Source organism: Quercus suber, unplaced genomic scaffold, assembly GCF_002906115.3.
Source record: "Quercus suber isolate HL8 unplaced genomic scaffold, Cork oak 2.0 scaffold_24, whole genome shotgun sequence".
In the NCBI taxonomy this organism is placed as follows: Eukaryota; Viridiplantae; Streptophyta; class Magnoliopsida; order Fagales; family Fagaceae; genus Quercus; species Quercus suber.
In genome coordinates this window covers 537,266-547,834 of record NW_027069489.1, presented here as the reverse complement: position 1 = coordinate 547,834, position 10,569 = coordinate 537,266, and the positions used below count along the sequence as shown (strand labels likewise).

The window sequence follows — 10,569 nt, the reverse complement described above, 5'->3', positions numbered from 1 at the left end:
TACAAAAAGAGATGTCATTATTACTGGTGATACTTTTCTTCTTTGAAAAGGTAGAGTTCCAGAGTGCTATCGACTGTATGTATGAAATTTGTGGAGTTAAAACTTGACAGTTTCTTCTATCACATGTGCAGAAAATATCCAAGAAAGAATAATACATATGAAGAAATTTCAAATTTGTTTGAAGAGATGCAGAACATTTAATAATTTGCCCTTTCCGTTCAAGAATTGTGGGAACAAAATTATTTAGTGTATCCGGTGTACTCTCTTTCTTAAATGAAATTTTGAGGTTGGTTTTAGTTGCTCTTTTGCCAAAATCTAAATATTTTGCTGAAGAAAGGCTTGGAAAAGAAGCAATGCCAAAGGATGACAAAGAAAGGTAAGCCTGTTGCCTTGAGCCTCATGAACCATAAACAATGTACAGCAGTACAGAACTCTTCTCAAATCTATTACCACTTATATATACATAGCCGGATGGTTTACATCATATCAGAGAACATAGAGGCACTACATTTTAAATGAATGATAAAATAAAAAAGGCTAACTATTACTGAGTGAAAGAAGACAGCAATCCAGTCATTCCAACCTCTCATTGTTTTCTACTTCCTTTGTCTTTTTAAGAGCTAAATATTAGTTGCATCATACTGTAGCTTCCAGCTTCATTGGCCATGAGTCACACTGGATATTTTATTTTCCTGACAATTTAATGGCATGTTCACTGGATATGCCAATGTGGTATAAATATGTTCTTCCATGATGGAATTCTGTTAATAATCAGATTTTGTTTTTGGAGAACAATTCTCTTCCAAAATCACTCACACAAAGCATATCTGATAATTATTTCCCATGCTTTTTACCTGCACTTCAAATATCACACCGTTAACCACAAATAGAGACAGGTAAAGCTAAGCACGAGATGGAACAACACAAGTAAAGCTATAAAAAAATAAAAAACATAGAAAGGGTAGAATTTGTTATACAAGTACTGAATTGAAACCATGAATGTTGAAGTAAGGAAGACAAGTACTGATGCTGTTATTATTATTATTATACCTCTTTGGAACCACGATTTTCTCACTGTTCGGCGAATGTGGCGTTCGTGTTTCTCTAGAAGTTCATCAACTCTATGTGATTGAGATAGTAAGGGTCCAGAAAACTCAACCTTGTCCCCTTGATCCCGGTAGCCCTGTTAGAAACCCAAAATTAATCAACTAAGGATATAATGAACGTATAAATATCTATCAATTTAAGGGCACCTTTAGTCTATATATGTATTGAGAAATGAATAGCCCCATTAAAATTTAAGCATGAATCTATCAACTTGAATGAACACCTCTTTGGATTTACTTCTGATTTCAAACAATTTATTATCATACAAGTTTTGGTCCCAAAAAAATTTGGGAATAAGGCTTTGTTATTGTTGTACAAGTTCTGAGCTTGTAAATGCATATCATTTCACATTACTACTACTATTTCTTTTCGTCTTTTTTAATAAAATTTCAAATGTAGAAAATGTAAAATTGGAAATAAAAAAAAAAAAAAAAAAAAAACATAGAAAGGGTAGAATTTGTTATACAAGTACTGAATTGAAGCCATGAATGTTGAAGTAGGGAACACAAGTACTGATGCTGTTATTATTATTATTATACCTCTTTGGAACCACGATTTTCTCACTGTTCGGCGAATGTGGCGTTCGTGTTTCTCTAGAAGTTCATCAACTCTATGTGATTGAGATAGTAAGGGTCCAGAAAACTCAACCTTGTCCCCTTGATCCCGGTAGCCCTGTTAGAAACCCAAAATTAATCAACTAAAGATATAATGAACGTATAAATATCTATCAATTTAAGGGCACCTTTAGTCTATATATGTATTGAGAAATGAATAGCCCCATTAAAATTTAAGCATGAATCTATCAACTTGAATGAACACCTCTTTGGATTTACTTCTGATTTCAAACAATTTATTATCATACAAGTTTTGGTCCCAAAAAAATTTGGGAATAAGGCTTTGTTATTGTTGTACAAGTTCTGAGCTTGTAAATGCATATCATTTCACATTACTACTACTATTTCTTTTCGTCTTTTTTAATAAAATTTCAAATGTAGAAAATGTAAAATTGGAAATCATTCTAACAAACTTACGATATTGCTTCTTTTAGCTGCCATTTCCTCTTTTTGATACTGTGCCATTGATAGTTCCTGAGAGTGGTACTCATCAGATGCGTCAAATGAATCTGGACGCTCAAACTTGCACCAATTGTTCTGCATTGCAAGCTTGGCAATCTCATATGAATCATGGCCTCTAGAATTTGTGCGGGCCCCATGAATAACATCCCCATTTTCATGCCTTTTGGAGTCAAAATTGTTCTTTGTATGCAATGCAGTAGGTTCTACAATATTGTAAATGTGTCCTCTTGAAGTAGACCTACTGTGTGATCTTATGGATGCATCATCTTTTCTCCTTTTCGCCCATGCAAAACCACTTGATGTAGAAACTTGTAAGGGGACAGAAAAAGGAATGTCACCTTGAGATGCATTCTTTACGTGGGAAGAGTCCTCAAGTTTATCAATTGATTGCTTTCGTGCTGCCCCATCGACCATGGAGTTTACATCTCTAACAATATCTCCATTGCTAACATTAATCTTATGAGAATGTTGAGTTTGGTAACTTTGGTTTGCTATTTCCTGCAAGAAAAAGGACAAGTACATCAGCAAGAAGTAGCTCCCCTTGCTAACTACATCATATATGTATATATATGTTCTACATGTGGATTCGGACACACACACACACCTCTGCTGGTGCCAATCTACAGATTCCGTGGGGTTTTCTTGCAGGCTTTCTTGTCATTTCAGATCCACGAACTCTCCCACCAATCTTTTTCCTGCAAATTTCTCTGAATGTCATTGTAGTTTTGGAAAGATGACATAACACAACACTAGTACAACATATAAAGCTGGAAATTGCAGACAATTAATGACAAAACTGAAATTTCTCAGCATCACTACATATTTTCCAAATCCCAAACCAGTGGTGGAGCCGAATTGATTTCAGTTAATTAGGGTTTTTTTTTTTTTTAAAATTAAAACATAAATAAGCCATTTTATGGTTTTTTTTTTTTCTTTTCTTAAAGTCGAAATCTCATTAAGAATTTGAGCTTGTTTTATCACTTTTGACAAGTAATAACACTGTTCTTTTTTTCTCTTTTTTTTATTAAAACTCTTGCATCTTTATTTATTTTTTTTTTTTTTCTCCAATCTTTGTTTTCCTTTTCTAGGTTTTGAACCTTTAAAAGACATTGATAATATAGGAACATTTTCTTTTTCTTTTTTAAATGAAGTTTGACATAGAAATGAAATAATAGCCTATAAGTTATGATATAAATAAATAATAAAATCCATTAAAAAATGAAAATAAGAGTAATCAAGTCATTCCAGTTCAACTTCTCATGCTCAGTTTAGTTTACCATCCTCCCCTCTGACACTGGCCTTAGCTGACAACTGAGTTCAAACAGCTCCTTTTTCATGATGGGATGTCCAAACCAGTTGTGTAATTTTTCTATTCTTTTCGTTTTATTTTCCTATAAAAACATGTAAAACTTTTGACAATATAAAGAAAATGATAATCCTCACCTCCTTGCCTCCTCACGACTTTTTGCATCAATCTCTTTGCTAGGTGGGTATATTGGCAAGCTTGACGGATCGCATGCATAAGGCTTTGTTGTGAAATACTGAATATAGTACGAAAAGTATATGGCATTAGAAGAATCCTAAATGATGCAAAACAATACTCAAGACAGTTATGAAATGTTGCTAAGCATGCTGCATTTATTTGACATTGTAACATGAAAGTGGGACAAATACAGGAATGATAAAATACTTGATATGAGAAAAAGAAAACATGGACTACTCAAAAACTCATTGTCGACGAAAAAGAATTGCAATCACAACGGACTTGATGACCATATGATGTAGAAATAATGGATTTAATAGTGTAACCTCACTTCCATGCATACCAAATAAATCTAGGCAGTCTTTTCAACCATCATATCAAATAATTAAAATGAGACAAATAATCATATTACATCGCACAACTACCTCAGATGCAAGAGCAGAGGAGGCTGTCCCTCGCTTGTATGGTTCTACGGAAAGAAGGGTTTCTAGCAGGCTTATGGTGGTTTTTGGTAAATCTTTAAAGGTCTCCCGTAGACAACTATCATAAGGTTGCTGTGGTTTGAATAGAGTTGCATGAGGAAGTTTGGTTCTTTTCCAGTATTCATCAGGTGGGGATCCACAGAGCTTGAAAATTTTGTGTAATTGTTCAACCTGTAAAAGTAAAGCATAGCTATAAGAACATGAGTAGGAAACTTTAAAGTAAATATGTGAACAGCCATCACTCATATAACTTCATTTATACATAATAGCATACTTTTATCAGTCTATATACATCTTTACATACAGCTCCTACACTTTACTTGCTCCATATGGACACATTGGGAACAGCCATATCGAATCATCCCAAATGTGCATGTTTATACCTCAACTATAATTCAAAGCAAACAATTAAAACTTCAAAAAAGGAAATTTCTGTAACTCACTACGTTAAATTATGTTAATTACAGATATAGCTGCCTAAGTGGTGAAAGTTGTAACGTTCATTGGATAAAAATGTTACCAAAACAAAAGGATTTATTATTATTATAAATCGAATAACTACCTACAATAACTTTCTTTAATGATAGAACTTACCCTTTTTCTATTAGGAAACATACCCATGTCTATAGTCAATTATTGGAGACCACTTGGGAGAAAAGGGATTAAAATGTCAATTTGAATGTCTCTGCCGATTTTTGGTTTCAGGCAGTGTTAAATGGCTTCTTACAATTTCAAAGTAGGTAGGAAAAAATGTGACTAATTTTATTCAAAAGTCTAAAAAGAAAGGTCTATTCTGCATGAAAAGTGATGGTAATGCAGTGAAAATAGCATACACAGAGGTGAATACAGATATTTGAGGGTCTCACCTAGGATAACAGACCATATATATTGCTGGGAGAAGATCCTATTGACCAACTGCATTCTCAAGTACCAACAGGAAACAAGAAAATAGCTTGCTAGTGCTGACCAAAGGGGACATGCCTGGTAGCATTCTCAAAAGGAATCTTCTAGTTAAGCTTCAGTAATAAGAGTGTCTTCACAAGCGCTAAAGTATGTCTAACTTCCATGTCATAAAGCACATTCATGGTTTCACCCATAAAGATCTTAAAGAGGCAGGAAGTACAAGATTATAGGGATCAGTTAAAAAGAATGACTTTGAAGGTTAAACAAAGTGCTTGAAAACATTGAAGTATGTCTCACTTTCGTGACATAAACAAAGGGCATTATTTTCAAAACTTTTAGCCAATTTATTTATTTTACTTCTTTTATTTGTTGCAATCAAAAGAGATGCTTGAAAGCACCATTTCCGGTAATATTTCTAACCATTGGAAGACTTTAACCTTGAAGTTGTCTCTAGCCCATCCACACCCTCAGATTGGTTTTACTCTCCCTTGTTTAAATTTTGCCCAGTTTGTGATTGCCATTTCTTGGAGATAAAAATTATCCCAATTCTGATTCAACTAACATAAGTCATTTCAACTGAACCTATACTTTTCCTAATGGTATCCTTATGTTATTGCAATACTCATAAATATTAAGACTCAGATTTGAAAAAAAAAAATGCAAAATGAGTTACTTTATTAAGCTGATTACCTCTGTTCTCCCTTGAAGGATAGGTTTTCCAAGTAATAGTTCTGCAAATACACAGCCAACACTCCAGAGATCCACAGATGCTCCATAATCAGTCGATCCCAGCAGAAGTTCAGGAGGACGGTACCATAAAGTGACAACCCGACTTGTCAGGGGTTGCCTATGCCCAGAACTAGAGAAATTTGCAAGTCCAAAATCAGCCACCTTCAGAATTCCTTCATTATTTACCAAAAGATTTGATCCTTTAATGTCCCGATGCATTACACCCCTTGAGTGACAGTGATCAAGCCCAGATAGCAACTGCTTCATGTAGCATTTAATCTACACAAGAAAATCAACCTCATTTTATTCAGTATACAAGTAAATATAATGATAACACACTATGGGAATATTTGGACACCAAATGAATGGTAAATTATTCCATTTATTTGTTCTTATAACATTTTTCTTATTCTGATTTAGTGAAGGGCTAAATTGAGTTTACTTGTTTTTTTAGCATCATAACAAATTCAGTTCACAATTTAAGCGAATGAGCTTCATTAACATATTCAAATTTATTTAAGGTATTTCTGGTGAATGCTTGATGCAATGTTATATATGTCAGAACTCACAAGCATTCAGTACCGCATGCATTAAATCTTCACATTCAAGAGTTTAAGGCAATCAGGGCAAACCTGTGACTCACTGAACTTGATGTCAGGGCAAGATAAGAGCCCAGTAATATCATGTTCCATGTACTCGAACACAAGGTATATGCTACACGATAATCTGGAAGTAATTAAGCCCTCAAGTTTTACAATGTTTGGATGGTCAAGCCTGCGTAGAATCAAAATTTCTCGTGCCATGAACCTAACACTCTCGGGCTCAAAGTTGTCAAACCGCACCTTCTTCAGAGCAACTATCCTCCCAGTTTCCAGGTCGCGTGCTCGGAACACGCTGCTGTATGTACCCTGTCCGATCTACTCAAGCAGTTGAAAACAAATCAACCAGTCATAATCAAAAACACACAAAATAGCAAGCAGTAAAACAATTCAAATGAAACAGCACCAATCATAGACACCCCAATAAACCCAACATACCCTTCTTCAAAAAAATGACTTCTTTCACAGCATAGATAACATAAGTAACACATTAAAATCATTAGAATCAAAACCCCATTTCAGAAAACTTGGAAAAGTTTTGGCTTATTGTATAAGTTACTCACCATGCATGTCACTTATTTTAAATTTCAAACAAGTAAAATCAAGCTATAAGCTTTTATTGTATACCTTTTCTAATTTTTCATAGGCATCAGGTCGGAGAGGAACCCAGCCGTGAATGGCTTCGCCGGCGACGGCGCTGAGCCAAGCCGGCCACCCAGCTGCCACGTGTTCACCCTCCACATACTTTTGCAAGTTCCCCAATCTAAAGCTCAAGGAGGACTCGTTCCCATTCGAACTCGTTCTGCCTGACTCACCCAACTCGCTCCCACTCTGCCCCAACCCCACCACAACCGACTCACCACCACCATTCTTGAAACTGTTACCACTACTCTTATGACCGGACTTCTTCTTCTTCGCTCCATTGCTCTCTCCCGACCCGACCCGAATCCGACCAGAATTCCCCGCCCCGAAAGCGCCCGAGTGGTCTAAAGCAGCTGGCGTCACGGAAACCGCCTGCTTGGAGCTCACGCAACCCATCTTCCGCGGCTGCCCCCCACACCCACTACAACCACCACAACCACCACCACGGCGACCCAGATAGCATCCCGGGTCGACCCGTCAAATTCTTGAAGTTCAGAAAAAACCCATCTCCGGAAGAAGAAGAAGAAGAAGAAGAATTTGGAAGTGGAAGTGAAGCAAAATGAGGCTTTTTATTTATTTATATATATATATACAGACACTCACTGAGGCATTATTATAGAAAAACATAACCCAAGATTGTAAAAGCTTGTTTTAAGTTTTTGTCTCTCTCTGTGTATTGTGAAAGTTTCTTTGTTCAGTTTGTGCGAGAATTGCGGAAGATAGTGGATAGAGGATTTTAATGCGGCTTTCACACAACAGAATTTTTGCGTAATCAACGGAGGATTATCAACAAGTCTTCTGTTTTTGTTTTTTTATATATCAAAAACAAAAAAGTGTTTTCTTTTTATATAAAAAATAATAATAATAATGGGAAATCTTAGTCTTAAGATAAATGGTACAGTAGATTTTGAAATTGTGTTTTGTTTTTATTAGACTTTTTAGCATGGTATGTATTTTTGCTTTCAAATTAAACTACTTTGTTGTTGTTGTTGCTGTATTTCAATGTTGGGTCGTAGTCTGTAGTCTGTACTTTGAATGCATGAAGTGGCGGAAATGCATGGGAATTTGAGGAAATGGGATTGGCAAATTTGGTTGCGCGTGAGGCGCGTGGGTTTATAAAAGTATTATTAATTTGTGTGACCAATAAAGAGGGTTGTGTTTTGGTTGGGTGGTTGTTGACTAAACCAAGTCTTTGTCTTTCTGTTTTTTTGAAGAAAAAAAAAACAGAGAATAAAAAATTTTGAAACTTTGTTTACATTACGTGGGATTAGGGATTTGTGGAAAGCAACAAGGGAAGGAGAGACTAGAGAGACCCAAATCAATTCTCAGAATGTGAAAGCAACAGCAAAAGAAAACTCAAAATGACTCACTTTTTTCTTCTTCTCCAGACTGTGTTTGGCTTTACTAGCTCCCCATTTCTGACACTTTCCTTTGCTTCATGACTCTTATGGCCCCCGCCATGCATTGAGTTTGATAGGGTCCATTGAAATAATGGAGGGAAAACTGCAAAAGAATCTCTATGCTAATTTCTAAACTTGGTCTTTAAGGACTTTTTCAATCCTTGTGTTGCTGGTGATAATAGACCACAGTGCCAACTATAGCCCATTTAAACAGAAATATCGGGGTGTTTGGGACGTGTTTTTAAACAATAATTTTTAATTTTTAAATAAAATTATACTTATTTAAATAATATTATACGTATTTAATATATATATTTAAAAATTAAAAATTATTATTTAAAATTATGTGTGAAAATATATATAGATAAAAGAAAAGCCTGTTTGATAAAGTGTTTAAATGTATGTACCAAACACTATCTTTCTTTTTCTGGGGTGATGTTGTTGATGCCCATAATTTTTTTTCTTTCTTTCTTAAAAGGAACACTTTTGGATGTTGGGAATTTATTTTGAGTAGAGCTTGCATGTTGATGATGGGAGTAAGTACCCTTTGTCCAGGTAATTGAAGGTGTGGACCTTTGATGTCCCTGATGACTTTTTGTTGCCAACAGTTGTATTTTTTAGTATTTTACTTCATCAGAAAAAATAGTAGATTAAAATCTATAGATGTACTTAAGTGTAATCATATTTTTTTTGGTAATCGGGATTTAATTAAACAGAACTAAAAAATACAAAATTTAGGGTAACAAAAGAGAGAAAGGAGATGCGTACACAGAATACAACTATCACTACTGGGAGATATCTCTTTTGCCAAAATATTCACGCATTAATTTCTTTCACGGTAAATGTGGTGGATGTGAGCTTCCTCAAAATACTGGAGGAAGGGCCTGCAATAAAAAATCAGAGTATCACAAGAGTGAGATGAATAAGATAAGGCATCATGATTTTGCGTCAAGCTCAATGTAGAGTATTCTGATATTCAGATTCTTTACAAGCACATGACCATCAAAGAAACCTCAAAGCTTAGCAGCCACGGAATGTAATCATTTTTTTTTTTTTTGGTTTAATTGGATCTAGTTAATGAGACAGACTCATTATTATGTGAGAAGAGAGAGTACGCAATCAGGTTGAGTTTTTTTATTGTAACCGATCATCTTTTTTAAGTGCAATCACACATTTGTTAATTAAAAAATATTTATTTATTTGTTTTTGTTGTTTTTCAATTGGGCAAGATTTAAGTATAGTACTTAGGTATTATTCTTTAAATTCTTTTATTAAGATTCTGTCATATAAATTTTTTTTTCATAAAAATAAAATATATTTTCTAATTAAATAGTTATGTGACAGAATTTTGAACAATAAAGTTTTGTCTGTCTTGTCCGTCTCTATATACGAGAGCCTTGATTGACACTGTTAACAAAAACCTCCCCTTTTTTTTTTAGTTTTTTTTATTATTACTGCATCAAAGAGGAAATACGAAGACATTTACCAACATAGCCATCCTAGCTAGTAACCTATCAATAGATTGGCACCTTCTAACAAAAACTTTATTTATTTATTTATTTTTAACAACAAAAAAGAAATATGAAGGCATTTACCGATATTATCAACCTAGCTAGCGGCCTAGCAATGGATTGACACCTGTTAACAAAAACTTTATTTATTTATTTATTTTAACATCAAAGTGGAAATATAAATGATTTTTTTAATACAATTTTAATGTATGACGTCTGATTTTTATAATATTTTTTATCATCAGGTCAAAATATTAATCGATTTTTAGTGTAAAAGAGAATTGAACCACAAATCTTTTATTTAACTATTAGAGACTACTAGTTTTTTTTTTTAGAATCATCAAAGGCTACTAGTTGAATTAACTGAAACCCACATAAAATTATTTATCTATATTGCTATCCTAGCTAACAACTTAATAATATCCTAGTACCTGTTAACAAAAACCTTATTTATTTATTTATTTTTAACGTCAAAGAGGAAATATGAAGACATTTATGGACATTGCCATCCTACTATCCTAGCTAGCAGCCTAGCAATATGATATAGACAGTGGTCATATGATATGATATGATGTATCAGAATAAATAATACAATCACCAAAGTTGTATGTACAAAGTTACCCGAAAGACAACTGAT

At 34.2% G+C, this 10,569-nt stretch overlaps 1 protein-coding gene and 1 long non-coding RNA gene across 2 annotated transcripts; both read right to left on the bottom strand.

The window, feature by feature from the left end:
• Positions 1 to 364: 364 nt before the first annotated feature.
• On the bottom strand, positions 365 to 1,519 carry LOC136064409 (uncharacterized). Its single transcript, XR_010626023.1, has 2 exons — positions 1,051 to 1,519; positions 365 to 854 (listed from the first exon to the last, which is right to left on the bottom strand). It is a non-coding gene; the product is annotated as an uncharacterized LOC136064409 (long non-coding RNA).
• An 8-nt stretch (positions 1,520 to 1,527) lies between these two features.
• LOC112036405 (protein IMPAIRED IN BABA-INDUCED STERILITY 1) lies at positions 1,528 to 7,806 on the bottom strand (the record flags this gene model as incomplete). The annotated part of the gene is made up of 8 exons (XM_024069205.2): positions 7,007 to 7,806; positions 6,413 to 6,697; positions 5,742 to 6,059; positions 4,092 to 4,319; positions 3,627 to 3,724; positions 2,788 to 2,878; positions 2,139 to 2,681; positions 1,528 to 1,779 (listed from the first exon to the last, which is right to left on the bottom strand). Coding segments are annotated over exons 1-8 (2,226 nt in total), but the record flags the coding sequence as incomplete, so codon positions are not given.
• Between the last annotated feature and the right edge of the window lie 2,763 nt (positions 7,807 to 10,569).